The following is a 22,696-nucleotide window of genomic DNA, read 5'->3' on the forward strand; positions in this document are numbered from 1 at the left end:
ATTTTAGAGGCGAAAATATACCGACGGATAGGGCGTTGATTAAATAAAGCACAAAACCGACAGCACGGTACGTCGTGGTCAGGGCCTAGGCAAGGAATACAGTACGAATGAAAATCTTTATGAGGTATTTGCTTTCCACAAGTAATACAATCATCAACTTTTACTGACATCGTAAGGAGCAAGAAAAAGTTTCCACAACAGGGTACTTTGTTTTAGTTGAAGACTTCGGTTCTGAAACTCGAAAAAGAAAATTTCAGGAGTCGGCCAACCGGCACTTGTGAACTGCTTCGGGCACCGCATGGCAAGAAAGACTGATGTAATGACGTCGGCTGCATGTTTTATACCCCTGACGACCTGACGTCATGGAAGAAGGGACAGCAACAGACGCAGGACCCAAGACTTTGTTAATCAGGCCGACTGAGGGCTACTGCAAGCAGATAACTCAAAAGTGATGACTGCAACAGCGAAACACGAAGAACATCTGAGAGATAATGCTCAATGTTTTGTGACTGCAGCCTAAATTCCAACATGAGGACTGAAACAATTTGAATATACACATCACAAATACATACTGTGCCTTCTGTATCTGCAAAAACCTCCTTGAGACAATCTGAGATTGCTGCTGCCCTGAAGTCTGTGAATGTTTACTAGTGAAGTACAGTGCAACAAGTGTGTGCGTGTTGGGTACTTAATTTTCACATCCAATTTTACTCCAAAACCAGTTACCTGCAGATCATGTATCAGAACAAATGACATTTTTGACACATCTAGACCACTAGCTGTGTGTTTCTGGAACACACAACCTAAAGAAGTGACCTAAAGTGAGTTATTAACTTCTTTATTTACAAAATGACACTTAAAAGTACTTCATGCCATGCCTCATGATTCTATACAGAACCAAAAATTCAAGTATTACATGGAAAAAGGTTCAAAAATGAAGACTAAAAGAAAAAATGAACAGAATTTGTTACTCTAGGACTCCATGACAAACTCAGGTTAAGAAAATCTGTAAACACTTATAAAAATGCCAGAAAGATAATAAGAATAAACTGTACATTGAAAGTCTAACACATTTCTGATGGGTAAAATGTTAGGTCAAGGAAATAAACGATATGTACAGTGTGAGATACAATATGCAGTCCAAAAACTACACTGTATTGTACATAAAACAGGTTTATTCACATGTGGCCAAAAAGTGGCCAAATAACTATGCAGGTCGCTAGTCCAGCCAGTTCTAGATTAAGAGAGCAGCAGTGGCAATGGCCTGCAAGTGTCACTTGCGACCACTTTTTATCCTTTCTAGTCTCTTTTTCAAGTCATCTATATTGGCTGCTGATGAAGAGGAAGTACTGATAGTGCTAGAAAGAGTCTGGTTGGAATCTAAGTCTGAATGTTGACTGTGTTCTCGAGATTCCTTCAGCTGTGAAAGTCTCCCATGTAGCATGTCTGTCGACGACGCAACTGTGGGGTGACTTGGTTTAGACAGTAATGATGTCAGAGGTGTTTTTTCTTCCTGGAAAAAAAAATGAACACAGTAAAAGCAATGCAAGCATTTTTGAACTGCCTATTGCTCATTAGCTACAAAGATATTTTTCAAATGACATAACTACTTAATTTTTCACTTTTTCGCTTCACAAGTGTAAACATAACTATTATCTGACTTTTTTTTATTTAACCATACAGTACCTTAGTATACAACATGGAATAGGTAATAAGGTGGCTTAGTAGAAAGATTTCTGGGTCAACTTCAGTGTTTAGAGGTTCAATCCTAGTTACTGTTTATCTCAAGGTTTGCTTGATCTCTCTCTCGGTCTACACAGGTTTTCTCTTGCTGCTCCAGTTTCTTCCCAAAGATATGTTGGTGGACACTGGCTACACTAAACTTCCATATACAAGTTATAACCTGGACTTTGACTGAAAATGGTCTGAGAAGGATCGGATTACTCCTCCAGTTAAAGTAAACACAATTTAGTAATAATCAGGGAGTTTTGTCTTGATCATGTAACCTTGTTCCACGTCCCAGTAAAAAGGAGGTGATTATAATCAAAGATCAACAGAATAAAAAAAATATTTGCTTAACATGATCAAATATTGCAAAAGGTTATGCTAAGCCCATCACAAATACCAAATACATTCATACCCCATCAGATGACCAACAAAAGACAACTCTCTTCAGGCTGCCCTACCTTCCACTCAAGTTTTGCCCCCCCCCCACATTAAAAACTTATTTGGCATTAACTCCTTAAACCACTGTATGTAATGGAGAGACCTCTTCTAGCCCCTCAGCCATATCTCTAAACTGACCAGATTTTCACCTCACATTTTTGATCTGTTCCTCATAAAATGTGTAGTTTTCGGGCAAATTTGAGAATCTGAAGCCACTACATAATGTCAGACACTGAGTTTCAGACTTCATATTCTCATTACAAGCTAACACAAAACTTGGTACTCTAGCAACTTTCATATTTAAAATTGGTCTCTGATTTTAGGCCTTTGTCCCCACCCCCTATTACTTCCAGAATTTATAAGCTAAGAGGAATGCCCTCAACCCACCAAGGTCACCCCAAGTCAATGAGCAGGCACAACTACCATAATTACGGAGAGAGAGACACCTGCAAGTTTTACAAACATATATGAATGGACATTTCCCTGTAAGAGGGACATCAAAACTACTGGATGGAAAACTTAACTAAGCACTTGTTAGTTTCTAACCACAAAAGGAGAGACCCCACACATTACCAGCTGACGTATTAAAGAAATATAATTCATTTCTTTTTTAGGTGAAAAGCAGCAGCCCCTCCCATATGGGTCTAAAACTGGCTTCATTCACTCTTTCAGGTTCTGGCATTGCACACCAGTACAATGTGTGACACCACATGGCACAACAAAAGAACAGTACATAGCCTATGTGCACTAGCTCATTCCCAGCTACTGTGATAGCAACGCCTAGAAATCAACAAATGTAGCTAAACTGAAGACATCTGTGCACATAATTACAGTACATAGTACTTAGGACACACTAAGAACAGTCTCCAATCTCTTTATACAAATCATTTACTGTCTGTCCTTCTGACTTAGCCAACAGCTCTCTCTTCCTAGAGCACCCTTTCTTATCCATTCATTCATTCACATCAGAAGTGAGAGGCCAGTTCCACTCATTCCCATCCCGAAGACAGCAGCCAAATACCTACTCATTCCCCTCACAAGTTGAGTCCAAGATAAATAAGTGAACTAGAATCACTTGCCCTGTTGACACCCTCCTCAAAATCTCTAGCACGATACATACATGACAGCCAGTGGCTGCACTACACTGTGGTCTGGAAAAGAACACCCCTCTGCACATGCCTGCATCATATTCTGCTAAACCTCCAGCTTAGAAAACGGACAGGAGAGTAGTAGTAACTTGACTGGGGAATGAACATTCACCACAAAGTATTAATGACAAGGAATAATCCAGTGCCAAACAAGTCAGACACTTCATGGCAAAGAAACTAAGCAGTTACAAAGCAGGGAGGGAAGAAAAACAGAAATGGCTGCCATGCTTGCCACCACAAATGGCGGCATTGTGAAAATAGTTCACTCCCAGCTACTGAGACAGCAACTCCCAAGAAATCAACAAATATAACTAAATTGAAGACATCTGTGCACATAATTACAGTACACAGTACTTAGAACCCACTATTTTCTATTGCATTATTTTGTAGAAAATATTTTACAGTTTGATTTTTATTAATGAACAGGGTGCTTAACATAATTCAGGAAGTGAGCATCACACCCTCAACACTGCAAAGTTTCTTCTCGTTTTGTTTTTGACCCAGTATAGGTTTGCACACTGGATTTCTGAGACTTCATGGGTTACCATGGAATTTGTTTTGCATTAATGATCACCACATATAATGAATTGAGGCACTTGTTTGCTTTAATAGTAATTTCTTAAGAAGATTATAAACTGTAATGAGAGTAGTCAACAAATGACATTTGCCTTTCATATTCTGACAGATGGCAGCTTTGTTTTACTGTATTAACCCCCCCCCCCCGAGATGTGTAAGGCCCGCCCAAACCCCACCCACCACCCAGATCCAGGTGATGTGTATGAAAATCTATGAATACTCATGTTGATGTCTTCTCCTTCTGCATGAACATTCACATGGCATTCTGAGCATGCGGTATACAGATCCTGCAAACCTGTTATAATACCAAGAAATAACAGTTCAGATTAGTCTTCTCTTTAATAATGATACAAAGTGCACTTCCTGCTATACAGAAATAAATTTAAAAAAATAAATGAAAGGAAAAGGAAAATGTGATGGATACGTAGCACTACCATTATTAAAGACAATATTTCATCCTCAGACAATGGTTATTCCTCTGAAGTGTAACAAGTATTATCAGGATCTGTAAACAGCATGAACAGTAGGAAAAAAAGGTCACCTCTCTAAACTACACTGAACAGTAGCAAAATGAAAATGATGTATGCAAATGATGGTTGTGCACAGTTGACTGTGATATGATACATACAAATAAACCTTTTCCTCAATATACTGTGATCTTCGAGTCGGTACAGATAACACTACATACAAACAGGTAAATGTACTGCCCCCTTGATGAATATTCATGTGGAACATAAATCTCAACCTTAGAGCACGAAATTTGGACAATCCAATAAATAATGGGGGGAACAAAGGCCCCAAAATACAGGCACTTTTTAAATATTGCTCTTACAAACTTAGAAAGTTGACAGAATAATAAGTTTTGAATTTGCATGAATTTTCTGAAGAGTATAAAGTCAAACTCAAATGTCTGTCATTTTCTGGCTTCAACCATCAATGATTTGCCAATGATATGTCAGAAAACCACAACTTTATGAGAAACAGATCAGAAACATGAAGGAAAAATCTGGACATTGAGAAAATCTGTACAGTTAAGAGCTATGATGTGGGCAGTGAAGCAAATCTGCATGGCATGTCAATCATGCACCATTTGCATACATCACAACCATTTGCTATGGCAATCACTCAGGCCGCGCCCATTTCTGTACAAAACTACCAGGGGGTTAAATACAGTAAAACACTGCCAAGATGTCTTCTGGTAGATCTTTTTTTGTTAGTTAGCTAATCATTTTGTTAGTTTCTTAATATAGCTTGCACTATTTGGTTAGCCTATATGAAGTGTTAATAGGCTAGTCTTGTATTGCAATTTCGCCACTGGCGCCACTTACAGAACCCACCACTGCAAGAATCTGAAATAACTAGACTGGCTAGAACTGCCCAGCCTAATTCAATTCAATCAACTCTTAATAGCGCACAAAATGTTGTACCACCCTGAGGCTACCCCCACTTATAAATATCATTAAGCCCTATAACAACTTGAGATCCCTGCGATCAGCCAACAAACAACTCATCCAAACTCACGAAGCTAATAATGCTGCTGGTGAATCCCTGTTTGCCAACTTTGTTGGCAAAACCTGGAATTCGTTGCCAAACTATATAACCCTACAATCCTTCATAGGTCTATTCAAAAATAACCTCAAACAGTATCTCAAAATGAATTGGCTTAGCCTGTGTACCAACCCTGATTAAGTTAAATATTGAAAGGATAATCTCTAAATATCGTACAGGTAACTACCTCACCAAGCTCTGTATGCTATCTAATGTCTCCTGCCTCTAATTGTGTCTGACCATGTAAATTGTGTGTCCCTATTAGGGAACACCACGAACCACTGTACATAATCACTTTGTTTTGATTCTTTGCTATATACTTTGTTTTATACTTTTAAATGTTATCTATGTAATTTTGTCTATTTGGAGCTTTTCTCCCAGGCCTCTGCTGAAAATGGACATATATCCAGTCGGACTATCCCGGTAAACAAATGTAAAATAAACAATTTCTCCTTAGCTTTTTAGTTTCAGTTTTAGATAGCACAGTCTTAGATTACACTATGGTGTTAAGGGGGACTTGGTTAAAGGAATGACTAATGCTTTTACTGCTCTTAACAGAACCACCCTCTGTGACCACTCCCCTTGCTCCAACTAATCTGATTTTATATATATATATATATATATATATATATATATATATATATATATATATATATATATATATATATATATACACACACACACACACACACATACATAAATATAAAAATACGGAATGTTTCTGATGTTTTTCATTATACTCCAGTAGGATCACTCATTTGTGTGTTTCAATAAAGGATATACCATTTTAAACTCAACTGTGGACTACCTACCATTTTTAAATCAACTGTGGACTACCTATTTTCTATTATTTTGTAGCATGTATTTTACAGATCGATTTTTATTAATGAACTAGGTGATTAACATAATTCAGACCCTCCAAACTGTGAGGTTTCTTATTAGTTTGATGTTCATTAATAAATACAGTTTAGTTCCTTTTTGTAGAAACACAGATGCTACCAAGTTTGCCTCTTTACAGCTTTTAAGCTAATTCGACAACAGTCCTTTAGATAGCATTTTCCTCCCATCAGGACGACACAAAAAAATGAGTGATGCTGTGGTGCAGAAGATAAAGCCTTACTGTCCCCCCCTAGACTACTTATGCTTGACAAGCGACACGAGTGCTGCAGAGGCTGTGTGGGGAATGATGCGAGTGTGTGGCCAACTTTGACTTACCCATCCTAGGGGAGGGAGGGAGGTAACCTACACTTGCTACAATAGCAGCATTATGAACCTGTTGGGCTCAGTGCTCCAAGTGGTACACTGCTAAGTCAGGAAAGATGCACTTGAGCGGAAATGAACGTACACATCCTGAAGGTGGCAGATGCACAGCTCATAATGCTGTTAGGGGATAATGGGAGATATGGAATACTCCCCAGTAACAGTATGATGCTGCAAACAGCATCATCTATCTCCTTCAATAGTTTTAGACATAGGTCAGGGTTGCACCTGGGAAATGCTGAGGCCAGTCTGGGAGATCTGTTGAACAAAGAAAGGAGATGGTGGTAGCTGATGGCCATTTGTGGGCAGTAAGAAAAGAAAGACAGCACAAGCAATTGACAGATAAACAGCCTTCAGCCTCAGTAATTTTGGATATCACAAGGTATTAGACGGAATTACAGCAGTAATCCTTGTATTTAAACATCTGCTGTTATGGTGAGTTGATCACATAACTTCATTATGTTTACCAAAAGGATTACTGCTGTACTAAAGCAGTACAGACCTTAATCACAGGCTTGGTTGAGACAGCCAGCATGCCCTCCAAGAATGCAAATGCAAATTCTTAGGATAAGAATCTTGCAATGACCGGAGAAGGTTTGAACTGAAATCCAGAAGACAGTCCGAGATGAGACATTCCTACAGGTTGATGCCCTAGTGGAGTGTTCCTAGCTCTATCATTGAGGACTTCTGTCATAGTAATTACTACAAACAGCAATAGAATTAGCCAGCCGCTTAAAATTTGGATACTGATTAGCTCTGTTTTCCTGGATAGATCTGCTTTGTTTGACTATAAGTCCAATGTACTCTCCTATTAGCATCATGGATGTATGTGTACATCTATAACATGCAAAATCCCTTTCATAGGATCATAGGAGGTTACTAGGCTAACGGCCCTGGGGGCCTTACAAGCCTAGCCAAGAGTTTATCCCCAAAAAGGAACCTCAGTCAGCACCTGTTTCCCCTGACAAAGAGGGACACAGGTGGAACCCCTGGGACAAATATGTGGTTTCCCATCCACTCACCAAGGTTGCGCATGAAATGGGTCAGCGAGGTACTCCGACATGTATGGGAAGTCCATTCCAGAGACTGGGCAGCCTCTGGGAGACAAACCTCTCTCTCCAGCAGGTTTTGTTGATGTCATATATTAGATTCAGGCCTTTTGCGCAGGTAATGCGTGAGGAGTTAAGACTTATGGATATGGAGCATCTCTAGTTGGACCGGATCACAGACTGCCTTGTAGGCCAGACACAGATCACCCCTGAGCAATCTGTATGATACAGAGTAGAGTGAGAGTGATCTGAGCCTGTCTGCATAAGACAGGTGTTGGAGGCCATGGGTTCTCTTTGTGAGGTACTTCAGTGGCCTTTCCAGTTGGTGTAAATGTTTGGAGAGGTACACGCCAAACTGGGCATTATACTCAGTTACTGGTCTAATGACAGAGTATAGAAAGATAACCTCCTTTTTTCCGGATGCAATCCCTTTACTTATGAGATGAACCATCTTAAAGGCTTTTGTGCCCACTGCCACTACATGGTGGTCGAATGTGAGGTTATCAACCTGACTGCCCATGTCTCTAACCACAGGTTGTGTGATTAGGGGGTTGCTGTTGATGTGTTAATCAGCAGGTGTCATGTTTTTGCTGAATAGTATGATGATACTTTTTTTTTTTGCATTTAGCTTGAGGCCATGATTTTGGCACCAGTCCTTAGTTGCTGTGAGACCCTCTTACAAAATGTTATAATCATTTGGGGAGTCAGTGATAGCACCCAACTTATAGTTGTCCGCAAACTTGGTCAGCCACAGGCCTTTTGTGTTTGCCTGGACCTCTGAGAAGTAGATGCCAAACAGTAGGGGTCCCAGGACAGATCCCTGGGGAACTCCACTAGTGACAAGTCTGCTATCAGAGGTGGAGATGCCTATTTATTTTGACTCTGAGGGTCCTGTCGGTGAGACAGGTGGCCACCCACCTAATAAGATAGGGATTTATGCCAAGTTGTGTTAGCTTTTCAATGATGCTCGAGTGGGGGATTTTGTCAAAGGCCTTAGCCAAGTCAAGGTAAGCTGTATGCACTGACTTTCCCTCATCCAGGGCCTTGGTGACTGTCAATCAGGTTCAACAGGCAAGATCTGCCCTTGACGAATCCAAAATCAGTGGAGTCAACCTCTTGGAGATGGCCTATGTCCTCGTTTACGAGATCCATAATACGCTCCATGGTTTACAGATCAGACTTGTCAAGCTAATGAGGCGATAGTTTCCAGGGTCAGTAGTGGCACCACCTTTGTGCAAGGGGATAATGGCAGTTCTCCACTCTGCTGGAATGAAGCCTGTACTTAGCCAGTGGTTGAAAAGGGTGTTAAATGGCGAAGCCATCTCTTGCTGGAGATGATGTAGAATACATCCTGGGATACTAACAGGTCCCATGGAAGCTGTGCTCTTTGCCTTGGATAGGGCCTGTAACAATTTACGGAGATGTGAGGTGGGAACAACTATTGGGGATGTTGAAAGGGCCTTGGGGAGACGATGACAGGGGGGTGAAGTTTGTGCTGAACCTATCTGCTAGCAGGAAGGCTAAGTCAACAGGATCAGTGTGACACCAGCATTAATTCGGAACAAACCTGGCTTTGCCATGGAGGTTCCTGACGTAACTGAAGATGACTTTGTGGTTTCCCTTTGTTTCGGAGGCTAGTTTTCATTCATAACTGGCCATGGAGGTTTTCACTAGTGATCTAATTTGCTTGTTGAGGCTAAGGAGGGAGTTTTTCCAATTTGGAATTTGTTCCTTTTTACCCTTCGACAGTTTCTACCGTTTGTTGTAAAGCTTGTTGATACAGGATTTCCACCAAACAGGTTTGTGCTTCCATGAGGAGCAGGTTTTAGTTCTATTGGGTATGGCTGAGTCCATGTAGTTGTACAGGTGCTTGTATACTGCACTGGTGTACTGTTCAGCATAGTTGTTTGCATCCTCAGGGGGGGGGGGGGCTTGGTGGTGTGAAGCTGCAGATAGGGAGGCTGAAGTCAGCTTTAGAGAAGTTTTTAAGGTTGATTACAGCTGGGGGGTAGGGTGGAGGTAAGATAGAAACTTCGAATGACACAGTCCGATAAACTAATCTCCCCAGGGAAGAGCATACTATGGGGGAGTGGTGCAGTGGTTGCTCATGGTGGTTAGAACCAAGTCCAGAATGTTATCTCCCCTTCTGGGGGATGAGACGAGCTGGTCTAATGCGTTAGAATTGATTAAGTTAAGGGATCACTGACAGAGTACATTAGTTCAGGAATACTTCACCCAGTCTATGGTGGGGTGGTTGAAGGATCAGGGTTGTTAGTGTACCTTGATGGAGTCAAGTAGATCCAGGTAAGAGGAGTGGGAGTCCTGAGTCATGGAGGGGGGTCTATAGCTGGATGATGCCCCGGAGTTTATCTATGGTGATTTGCACGTGGATAAAGTCCTTATATCCTAGGTAACTACAAATCGCCACCTATGCCCCAAGAATGTCATAACCCGTACCTAGACCTACTATAGACACTCACCATCCAACCAAATCACCTGTTCATGGGGGATTAACTACCTGAAAAAGGCATACTGCCTCAAACTCGTAGACACAAAGTTTCCTGGACTTTAACTCAGCTGACTGCTTACTTCCACCATAAGAACAGCGCAGCCTGAGCTGTCAGACAATCCATTTTGTATTACTAAACAGAAAATAAATGTTCATAACTCTTTAACAATAAAAGCTACACTTAAAATGTAAATGCGAAAATATACTCCTTCCCTGTCTCTTAGACAACTATTGAACTTCCACCCAACACGGATTCAGTCACAGCACCATGACTGCCCTCCTATCCTTCCTGGAAACTGAATAAAGCCAGGGATTCTGGCTCTACTGTATCTACCCCCTCCCTCCTTAACCTCTCTAAGGCCTTCGATACTCTCTCTCACAACATTCTCCTTACTAAACTACCTAACCTAAAGCTATCCCCTTCCTCTCTCAATTGGTTCACCAGCTCTCTCTCCAACACGCAACAAGCTGTCAAGTGGAAAAAAGCCATCTCCTCTATCCTTAACACCCCCACTGGTGTCCCCCCAGGGTTTCATTTTGGGTCCTCTCCTCTTCAATATATTCATAAATGATTTCTTCCACTCAATCCCTCATGCTAACCTTATTCAATATGCAGATGATTCAACAATTATCTGTGCAGCCACATCCATCCCCACTCTCTTAAAACTGACTCAAGACGCCCTCTCTACCACAGAACAGTGGATGAAAGACAATCTAGTACTCAATGCATCAAAAAACAAACTTATGGTACGTACCCCCCCCTCTAAAACCAACACTCTTTCTCCATCACCAGCCAGAACAACACACCTCTTGAACTGGTATCTGAAACCAAACTGCTAGGAGTCCAGATTAATGGCCAGCTTAAATTCAATACCCACCTACAACTAAACATAAAAAAAACACCAAAAACTTGGCATGCTCTACCGACACAATCGATAACTCACTACATCTACTAAGGTCACTCTCCCTACTACATTTCTCATCCCTTCCCTCCTTTATGGTGCCCCTTCTCCTAACAAACCTAGAATCCTCTCTCAAAACAAAACTGTCTTCTTGTTATAATAAAATTGCCAGATTTGCCACTAGCCACAAATCATCAACCCATCACTATGCATCTCTCCACAAACTAAATTGGCTAGAGCTTCCCAACTATCTCTCCTATACTCAGCTTACTTATGCAAACAAACTAATTTTTCATCCCTCCCTCTGCTCTACCTTTAAAATGCACCAGCCACAACGACTCCTAAGATCTAGCAACCAAAACCTAATAGAACTGTACAAACCCCTTCGCTCCCCAGGACAAAACCACCTGTCCTTTGCCCTGGCACGCCTATGGAACTCCCTCCCTCCATCCGTACTATCACCAAACTCCCTTCCTTTAAAAAAATCACTCCACTCACATCTAACATCTATGTGGGAATGCTTCTCCCACCCCTCATAGCCTATTCTCCACTTCCTACAGGCAACTATATCATATATTTCCAAATACTAAGCCAACTGTAAATAACCTCTTATAATTCTCAAAGCCTACTATTCCATTTCAAGAAACTGTATATTTACTAAAGTAATGTTTTGTTTTTCTACAAAATGTAACCTAAGAATTTTACTGTACCTGCTTAAATCTTTATCTACAAAATGTAACCTAAAAATTGTATTGTAACTGCTTAATCTTTGTTTTGTCTTGAACCTACAAATGATTGAAATTGTAAACTGCTGTAATCTTTTTGTAACCTTTGTTTTGGAGCTCTTCTCCCCAGGACTCCATTGAAAACAGGTTTTTATTGGCCCAATGGACTATCCTGGTTAACCAACTGCAAATAAATAAATAAAACAAATAAGAGAGACTGATCTTTCCAATGGTGTAAATGTTGATAGTGTGTATTCAAGTCATTATTAAATATTTGTCATTTTACATTTTTTGGTAAAAGAAATCACAATATCTTGGTGAACATACAATGTAGGCCCACACTATTTGTAATTGTGTGTGAATGCAAGCTTTAAAATGATGCCTTAACCCTTACTGTGTGATGCTTCTTTACGGAGATACTTGTAGAAATAGGACTATATTTCTCATAATCTGACAAAGCATAATATCTCATTACCTGCAACACAAAGACTACAGATCAGTATACAAGTTGTGTGGCTTATTGTCAACTGTGTTGTCACTATGCCCCCTTGCAAAGATATGGGCATGTTGTGTCGTTCGGCTTTTCCCGGTTAGGGGTCGCCACAGCGGAACTCCGGTCCGCTAATGATTGGCAGTAGATTTTTACGTGCTGGCTTGCCGGGCCTAACGCATAACCTTCAACGAAGGAACGTCCATTCACGCATGTCGCCACACAGACGACGCTCTGAGAATCGAAAGGGCAGCGTCTAACAGTGAGGCGACAACGCTACCGCAGCACCACCACCGCAGTCTTGCAAAGACATGGGCATAATAATGAGAAATGTAAGAATTTCCATTATGCGATAAATAAGACAAGTATTTCGATTTCTGACCTTGTTCTAGATGAGCATTAACTTTTCTGCAGAAATTGATGTTTGTTCTGCTGTGAATATTACCCTCAACCCTGACCTAGCCCTACTTCCCTGCACACACACATTGACAAATATGGCAAAAACATTAATTTTCATAATCCCACAAGCAAACAAACTGATAACTGTCCATGCATGATACTCACATTTCATATTACACAAAGTTGTACATTTTGATAGGGGCTTCAAAAACATACCTCACTTATCACCTTGCTATCTTTCCTAACAGTTATTCACCAAAATATGAAAAATATAGTAATTTTTATAACCCCAGTCATAAACTGAGATATCTGTGTGACCAACATACAGATAAAGTTCTTTTACCATCTTGTAAATACTAATACTGTCTTCAAAACGAGGTCTTACTCTGCATGTTTACATGTTCTCTACCAGAGTTATTTGTCCAAATATGAAAAGATATAATAAATCTCATAATCAAAGTTGGATACTGTGTCCTGAGCTGACCTCTCGGTCCACCCTATTCATGTAACTGTTGTATATGTTTACAACTGGTGGACATGGCACCGATGCCTTTGTTCCACCATGGATACTCACTTGCACAGAGGCAGCTGGAAAGCAACACAGTAGAACACTATATAGTGAATGTGCGATACAGGAATCTGCTATATGGTATGATGTTCAATTGCAGTAATTCACAAAAATATGAACCAAATAGGCACAATGATACTTTTTTATCTCTATCTTACAGTACAAGCAATTGGGGAAAAAAAAGACTGGGGGAAAAACCTACTGCATGGCTCCACATATACAGAACCCCAAATCTGGCATGTGCATTCAATGCGATAACGTGTTTTGTGAATAAAAGTGGCAGCTGCTGAGGGTTTTACCTGACAAGTGATAATGACTCAGGGTTGTACTGTAACTGCACATACTGTAATTTAATAATGTGATAATGACTTACATTTCATCACTTACAGGTTTCTGCATGTTCAGACACAGGTGATAATTGCTGCACATAAAGTGCAGTTGTGTACACTTACCATAAATGTAGATGTTCAAGTGGATTCACTGTTGTAGTCATTACATTTGGGTTATCTGCTTGCAGGTAGCCCTCAGTCGGCCTGATTAAGTCTTGGGTCCTGCGTCGGTTGCTGTCCCTTCTTCCATGGTCAGATCGTCAAGGGTATAAAACACGCAGCCAACGCCATTACATCAGTTTTTCTTGCCCCAGATGTCAGGAGCCCCCCTAATGGGAAGCAATTAAATATAAAATTACAATGATATACCTCCAACAAAAAAACATACACACCAAAAGGCTTTTAAGCATAGTAAAGGAAAGTAGAGATATAGCCAAAAGAAGTTAGGGGGCTGGAGAGAGGGTAACCAGGACTGCAATAGTGAATACACTTGAACATCTACATTTACGGTAAGTGTACAGAACTGTACTATGTTCTTCGTGTTTCACTGTTGCAGTCATTACATTTGGGTAGATTCCCAAAGCTATGGTTGGGAGGAGGAATTTAGATAGCATTAGGACCAGCTATAAGGCCCTGCAAGACTGCAGTGGCAAAGCCAGCTCTGGATGTAGAGAAAATTGGCAAACGATAATGCTTGGTGAAAGTATGTACAGAACTCCAGCTAGCAGCTTCGAGGATGTCCCTGGTAGGGACGCCACTGAGAAAGGCTGAAGAGGTAGATGCAGCCCTGGTGGAGTGAGGTCTGATCCCCTGGGGGATAGGTTTTCCATGGTGCTTACAGCAGAAATGAATCCAATGGCCTATCCATTTAGAAATGGTTTGTTTTGAAATAGCCTTCCCCTCTGCCCCTGCAGCAAATGCCACCAGTAGTTGTTCAGATTTCCTTTGAGGTTTAGTCCAGTCCAAGTAGAATCTAAGTTGTCTGTGCACATCTAAGGAATGCAGTATCCTTTCCCCTTTGTTCTGTGGATTGGGAAAGAAGGTTGGCAAATGAATGGACTAATTAAGAGTCACACTGGATTCTACCTTGGGCATGAAAGATGGATTGGTTCTGAGGGACACCCTGTCCGCATGAAAGATGATGAAAGGCTCCACTGCCATAAGGGCCTGTAATTCAGATACCCTTCTAGCTGAAATGATTGCTAAAAGAAAAGCTGTTTTCCAAGAAAGAAATTTTAAGTCTGCAGTAGCAGCTGGCTCAAAAGGAGGTAGCGTGAGTTTCTCCAAAACAAAATTAAGGTCCCAGGCTGGGGTTGGAGCTCTCCTGGGTGGTCTCGAATTTTTGGCCCCTCTGCAGAACTGCTTGAGCAGTGGATGAGAGAAGAGAGGAGGTTCTGTGTTATAATGAGCTGAAATGGCTGAGGCATGGATTTTAATGGAGGGAAAAGACAAGCCCTTCTGAAGCATCTCAGTTAAGTATTGTAAAATTTGAGGTAAATTGGGTGCTGCTGTGCTCATCCCTTGAGACTGGTTCCAGGCACATAATCTTTTCCATTTTTCAGCATAAGATTTTCTAGTACTAGGCCTCCTTGCCTCTAAAATGATATTCATCACAGGTTTACTGAGGGATGGTAAAGGAGAGATTATGTACTTAGCAAGGTTCAGTGTTAGAAGCTGAGGGTGCAGAATCTGGTTCTCCTGCTGAGACAACAGTGAAGGAGTCTGAGGCAGGTGCCATGGGGGTAACCGTGACACACTGCTCTGGAAGGGGTACCAGTGTTGGCGTGGCCAGTCCGGAGCAATCAAAATAATTTTTATTTGTCCTGTTTGATTTTTAGTAGTACTTTGGAAAGCAGAGGCGGGGGGGGGGGGAGGTATAGACGGATAGATTTTTCTAGCTGAAGGACACAGCATCCACTTTCTAGGCTTGTTTGTGGGGAGTCCTTGTGCAAAATTTGTCCAATTAGTAGTTCTGGGGAGAGGCAAACAGGTCTATATCTGGGCTCCCCCATTAGATTGTCAACATGTTGAAAATCCTTGGTGCTAGTTTCCACTCGTGTGGATCCATGAGGTTTCTGCTTAGTCCGTCTGCCAGTGTATTTAATTTTCCTGGCAGGAATTGAGCTTGTAGGTGCACTTGGGAGCTCAAGGCTGCGTTCCACAATACCATGGCAAATCTGCAGAGGGGGTAAAAATGTGTACCCCCCTGCTTGTTTATGTACCACATAACAGTGGTGTTGTCCATCTTTACCATCAGCTGTCCTGGAAGAATGTGGTCCTTGAAGGCTGTCAGAGCATTCTGTACAGCTAACATGTCCTTTTGATTGATGTGCAGGTGCATTTGATTTGGGTTCCATTTGCCCTAAATGCACTTCCCTGCCAGGTGAGCCACCCATGCATAGTCTGATGCATCTGTTGTAAGGGTTTGGGCAGCAGGAGGTGGTGTGAAAGGTAGTCCCTTGTTTTGGTGGCAGGCCTCTGCCCACCAAAGGAACTCTAGGAGTAGGCAAGGTATGACAGGAATCATTGCTTCTAGATCCTGAGAATGTTGACACCATAGGCTTTTTACATAAAACTTTTAGTTATGTACTTACCATAACTTTAGATGTTTGGGATCCATCTCGCCTACATTCTGTACTGATGGGCTCGGAGCCGATCCCTCGGCTCCGACTCGGCACGCTATGCTATAGAGCGAAGCCTCTATTGGCTGAGCTATTTCTTATCCCAGGATGCACCACCACTAATCCCCCAGATCTTGTTTGTCCGCATTCATGCACACATACACAACTTGTTTATATAACATTGCCAGATGTTTCAAGATGAAACAACAGGATTCGGACCTTCTGATATCCTCTGATCTCCAAGGAAGGGGGAAGGAGGGTGGGTTATTGGGAATGTAGGCGAGATGGATCCCAAACATCTAAAGTTATGGTAAGTACATAACTAAAAGATGTTATGTGATCCTATCTCGCCTACATTCTGTACTGATGGGACAGCGTCCCTAGCACCTAAATCCTGGGTGGCTCACTGGAAAACACTCCTGAGCACTGTGGAACCAAATGAAGCTCGTCCCCTAGATGCCACAACCAATTTGTAGTGAGAAATGAAAGTGTGCGGGGAGGACCACATAGCCGCAGCACAAATGTCACTAATGGCAAGCTTAGAATGGAATGCTATTGAAGTAGCCATAGCTCTTGTAGAATGAGCTTTGACAGAGGTCGTAAGCTCTTTATTAGAAGAGGAATAAGCTCGAGTAATACAGTCCCTGATCCATTTGGCAATAGTGGCCTTTGTGACGGCTTTGCCCAATTTATTATCCGAAAAGGATACAAACAATTGATCTGTTTTCCTTGTTTGTTTGGTCCTATCTAAATAAAAACGCAATTGCCTGTGGACATCTAATGTGTGGAATATGTATTCCGCTTTGTTTGAGTACTTTGGAAAGAAGACTGGAAGTTCTAATGACTGCTGTAGGCAAAAACTGGAACAAACCTTAGGGACAAAGGATGGATTTGGCCTGAGAGATACTCTATCTTTGTGAAAAACCAAGTACGGAGGTTTTACAGACAAAGCTTGAAGCTCTGAAACCCTTCTGGAAGAAGTAATCGCAACCAGAAAGGCAGTTTTCCACGACAGAAATTTTAAATCACATGTTGCTGCCGGTTCGAAGGGGGAGGAAGTTAACACCACATCGAGATCCCATGGAGGAGCAGGATGAGAAATTGGAAGTCGTAAAAGCGCAGCACCTTTCATGAAGGTCTTACACAATCTGTTGCTCATTAAAGGTGGGTTTATAGACTCGTGAAAATTGGAAATAGCTGCCAATTGAACCTTGATGGTAGAGACTGAAGAGCCTTGATTGAAAAGGGAAGTTAGAAATTTCAGGACTTGTGATACGGGAATAGTGATGGGATCCAGACCCCGGAGTTGAGCCCAAATAGCAAATCTCTTCCATTTGCTAGAATACAATTTCTTAGTAGCAGACTTGTGGGCCGAAGATAAGATGTGTACAACTTCCGGGTCTAAGGTATGATTCCTGACTATAGTCTGAAGAGGAGGAGCCAAGCCGTCAATTTCAAGGTGTGTAGGGACTGGTGGAGTAGTCCCAACTGATGAACCAATAGGTCTGGGATCTGATCCAGGAACCATGGACCTTCCAGTGCATATTTCCGAAGATAGGGGAACCATACCTGACGAGGCCAGTAAGGAGCAACTAAGATCATTTTGCTCCCCAAGTGAGACGCCTTTTGGATCACTCTGGGAAGGAGGGGAACTGGGGGAAAAGCATATAGCAAGCCGGTGGGCCACGGATGGGCTAGTGCGTCCATAGAGCTCTCCCCCGGAGCTGGGGTGAGGGAGAAGAACTTTTTGCACTTCGCATTCAGCGGGGTTGCGAAGAGGTCGCAACAAGGAATTCCCCATTTGCTGAAAATCTGATTTGCAACCGTAATGTTCAGAGACCACTCGTGTGGAGAGAGGATAGTTCTGCTCAGTCTGTCGGTTATCACATTGGACTTGCCAGGGATATGAGTCGCCACTAGAAAACGTTTGGTCGACACTGCCCATTCCCAAACTCTCATGGCCTCTCTGCAAAGGGGGTAGGATCTGGTCCCTCCCTGCTTGTTCAGGTACCAGACAACTGACATGTTGTCGGAGTGAACGGCAATTACGCCCTGAGGGAGGTAATCGTGAAGGGCTTGTAGGGACAGAAGCACCGCCCTCATTTCTAAGATGATGATATGAAGTAGGGTCTCTTCCGAATGCCATTTGCCTTGGACTGACCTGCCCAGGGAATGCCCCCCCCCACCCCATCTGGGAGGCGTCCGTAGTCAAAGTGGCCACAGGAGGAGGTGGAACAAAGGGTCGTCCCTGATCCAGATTGGAGGGCACCAGCCATCAGCGAAGGTCCCGTTTGCAGGTTTCCGTGATCCATATGAGGTGACTGAGAGGGAGATCCTGAAAGGACCACTGAGTTGAAAGAAGCCACTGGAGAATTCTCATGTGCAACCTTGCTAGGGGAACTAGAAGAACCGTGGCGGACATAGATCCCAATAGCTGCAGGACCATTCTGGCTGGGGCTTTGGATCTGGGAAGTGAGGCTCGAACTTGAGCCTGTATGGTTTGTATCCTTTCTGTAGGTAGATAGACCCGCATTCGGTTTGAGTCTATCTCTACTCCGATGAATCTTATGCGTTGAGATGGCAGCAACACAGACTTTGGCCAACTGAAGGTGATTCCAAGGGAAGTGCCCAGTGATATCGTGGCTTGTAGGCTCCGCAATAGTAGATGCTTGGAGGTGGCAGTTAGGAGCCAGTCGTCTAGATACAGAAACACCCGGAATCCTAGACTTCTCAGGTGAGCAGTCACGACCGCCAAACATTTGGTGAACACCCTGGGGGCTGTGGTGAGACCAAAGGGCAGCGCGCAGAACTGAAAATGACCGTCTCCTTGGCTGAAGCGCAGATGTCTCCTGGACGCTTGATGTACCATGATATGGTAATAAGCGTCCTTGAGATCTATGGAGCACATTCCAAACTCCTTTCTCCAGCAGTGGGAGAATGGATTGTAGGGTGACCATTCGGAACTTGGACTTTTTGACTGAATGGTTTAGAATGCGGAGATCCAAAATGGGCCTCAAGTCTCCGGTCTTTTTTGGCACCAAAAAGAATCTTGAGTAAGTCCCTAATCCGATCTGGTCTGCGGGGACCGGTTGGATGACTCCTTTTTGAAGCAGCTTTGAAACTTCTGAGGCTGCAATTTCCCGTTGACTGGGTGGCGGGTCCGGGATTTTTTTGGACTGAGGTGGGGAGTGAGAAAAGGGGATGGCGTAACCTCCGGCGATAATTCGAAGCACCTATCGGTCCTGAGTGATACCTTCCCAGGCTTTTAGGTGCCTCGAAAAACGACCCCCGACTGGCTCCGGAGCTGCACAGTCGGGCAATCCCTCAGGGACTGTAAAAGGCTGAAGAGCCACGAAAGGACTCGCGGTCTCCAGTGTTGCAGGGGCCTCTGCCGCCTCTGGGACGGCGTCTTCCAGAAGAATTTCCCCCTCCTCTGCCTCTAGAAGGGGGATCGTCCTGCTGTGAGGGATAAGACTTCTGAGATCTATGGAACCACATTTTCCCTCCTCTTTTAGTAAGGCTGAAAGGGAGTGGAAAATCGTGCCCCTACGGCAGTCAAAGTCTTACCTTCTTGCTCGCAGCGGGTCAATGTGTCCTTTACCTTGGGTCCAAACAAGGAGGACCCATCAAAGGGGGCGTCGGCAAAGGAAGACTTAAAGGCCTCCGCAAAATGACACAGGCGGAGTCAGGCTTGCCTCCGTAGAGCAATGCCTGTACCGCTCTACTCGCCTTCGGCCGCATAAGAAATGAGCCTCATGGACGAGTTTGATATGGATGACAGCGTAGCCAACTGAGAGCCAACCGTCTGGGCCAGCTGCTCAGGCAGGTTACCCAAGAGGGTATCTGAAAGTTCCTTAATCAGATCCCTCTGAAATCTGGTAAAGTGCGTTAGATAGTTCAGGGACCTTAAAGTAAAGGCCGCTGAACTTAGGGTGCACTTACCGTACCGATCCATGCTCCTAGACTCCTTATTAGGAGGATGGACGGACGTCAAAGCCTCTGCTACATCTTGCTGGGTAGCAGATGCCACCACCAAGGCATCTACAGCCACACCTTTCGTCAAAAACTCCTTTTCTGGGGGTGCTGATAGGAACTTATTTGGACGAGCAGGCACCGGTTCCACAGAGTCTGGGTGTTCCCACGCCCTTCGACAGATCAAATCTAGGAGCTCGTCGAAGGGCGGAGACACCCAGAAGGCGGAGGGCTGAGCCCCGAAGGCCTTAAGGAACACCGACTCGTCAGCAGAAGGGGGTTTGGATTGCCAGCCGCCTCGTTGTTTAAGGACTTCCAGGATGTCTGCAAAGGAGACATCATCTGAGGACGACTTAGGGGACCCCTCTGCATCATCAAGATCAGTGTCTGATGTGAGAGACTCATCGGGGGAGTCAACGTGCTTCCTCTTGCATGATCTTTTCCTGGGGGGTTCCTCCGAAGAAGCTTCAGAGGGACCTCCAGGAGGGGGGGGAACCCCCAGTGGGGGTAACCTCAGGCCCCAGGGCTCCTCTGTCTAAGGACAGGGGGACTGCCAAAGACCCAGTCTCCGTATGCAGGGAAGGTGCTGGGGAGACTGTGGAGGTAGCCAAAGAAGATTTGGCTAACGCACTCCTCATGGCCCTGAAGGCGGGACCACCAGAATCCTGGAAAGGTCCCACCTCCGTGGCCACAACGGTAGACGGTACCCCCGCAGCTGACGCACCGAGAGGAAGGCTTGGGACCGAAAACATCAGTCCCGAAGCATCCCCCCCGGGGCCGACAGAGGAGGTCCGCGTACCGAACTCCGACTCGAGAGCCGGGGTTGGAGTAAGGGTCGGGCCCGACCCGAAAACCTCCAAACATCGGCTCCACCAGCACCGGCTCCAACGGTGCAGAGGCTGTTGGAGGAGGAACCATAACAACAGGGTGGACCATCGGCTCCGAAGCCGAATGGGCTGGAGCCGAAACTAACTTTTGGAACACCGGAGACTGGAAAAGTCTTAGGAGCACCCTGTCGATGTCTGAATCAGACATCTTGGAGGATCTAGATGACACCGATCGGGTCCGAACCGACTTCTCCATCGGCTCCATAGGACTAGGGGACCAGCTCCGAATGGATTCGACTACTATCGGTTCCGAGGGAGACCTCAAAACAATTTCCCTCGGTGCCGAGGAGGGCTTCGGCGCCGAAGGGGAAGAGTCTGAGCCGGCAACCCTCATCGGCTCCAAAATCAGTGGAGCTGATGAAGGTGACCCGCCTCTCGATGCCCCAGTCCTCGGCTCCGAAACCAGAGGAGTCGAGACTGGAGGCATCGAGGCAGACAGTTCCGCCCTCGGCTCCAAAGTCCGTGGAGCCGATGGAGAAGCCTGCCTAGGTTTCTTGGCAGTCAGTTCCGACAGACTGGTCGGAGCAGACGCTTTTTTCTTCTTGGTAGGAGAGGAAGAGGAAGATAAGGCCTCCTCGAAGGAGGGTTTAATCAGCCCTTTTAATATTAATTTATTCTTCCTCTCTTGGAGGACTCTAGAAGAAAAGGCGGGTTGGGAGGGTGGCCTAATGGTAAAGGTGTTTGCCTTACAAACACAAGGTGCAGGGTTGGAATCTCACAAGGGATAACTGGCTAGGCTTAAAATGGCTCGGCAGGCAGTTAGCTTAGTACAACTCCTATGAACTATGAACACGCCACAGGACTCCTGTAGGTGCTTGGCTCTAAACAATATCACATCGAGGAGTGGTCGTCCGTTATAGACATTTTGTAACCACACCTCGCGCACTTTTTAAACCCAGAGGGTCTATGTTCCTTAGACATACTGACTAACAGGCACTAAAAAACAAGTTAAAGTAGCTGTTCAGTGATGAGATTTTTACCACAAGGAAAACTTTAAACCAAGTTTGTTTTTTTTTTGTTTTTTTTTTTATAAACGAGACAATACACAATATCAGGACAATACACAATATCAGGACAAAATACTGAAAAGGAGGGCCAAGACCCTCTAACTTAAGCAGGTACTTGACCTCCTGAAAAAAACAAAAGACACCAGATAAAGAATAGGGGAAGGCCCCTCTAACTTAAACGGGAAACCTTTCCCTTAAACCAAAACACAATTTTTCTCAATAAATGTTAGCAAAACACACTCGTACAACAATAGCTGTTAAAACAGCTTTTAGGGTAAGAATATCAAAATTCCTGACAGGAAACTTTGAAGAAAACAGTACTTAGCTCAGCCAAGTTTGAGACCACGTCCTAGCTTGTAAGCGGCAAATGTGATCTGGGGGATTAGTGGTGGTGTATCCTGGGATAAGAAATAGCTCAGCCAATAAGAGGCTTTGCTCTATAGCATAGCGTGCCGAGTCGGAGCCAAGGGATCGGCTCCGAGCCCATCAGTACAGAATGTAGGCGAGATAGGATCACATAACATCTGGCAGTTTAAGGCC

General features: G+C 43.8%; 1 protein-coding gene across 1 annotated transcript in view; it reads right to left on the reverse strand.

Annotated features, from left to right (window-relative positions):
* Nucleotides 1-822: 822 nt before the first annotated feature.
* Nucleotides 823-22,696, reverse strand: part of CKAP5 (cytoskeleton associated protein 5) — a 4,315,141-nt gene continuing 4,293,267 nt past the window's right edge. The window contains exon 42 of the mRNA XM_044084803.1: nt 823-1,513. Coding sequence (XP_043940738.1) covers nt 1,274-1,513 — 240 coding nt within the window. The 3' untranslated portion in view covers nt 823-1,273. The remainder of the gene's footprint in view (nt 1,514-22,696) is intronic.

This window comes from Protopterus annectens, chromosome 9.part0, assembly GCF_019279795.1.
Source record: "Protopterus annectens isolate FY-2018-M chromosome 9.part0, PAN1.0, whole genome shotgun sequence".
Lineage (NCBI taxonomy): Eukaryota > Metazoa > Chordata > Ceratodontiformes > Protopteridae > Protopterus > Protopterus annectens.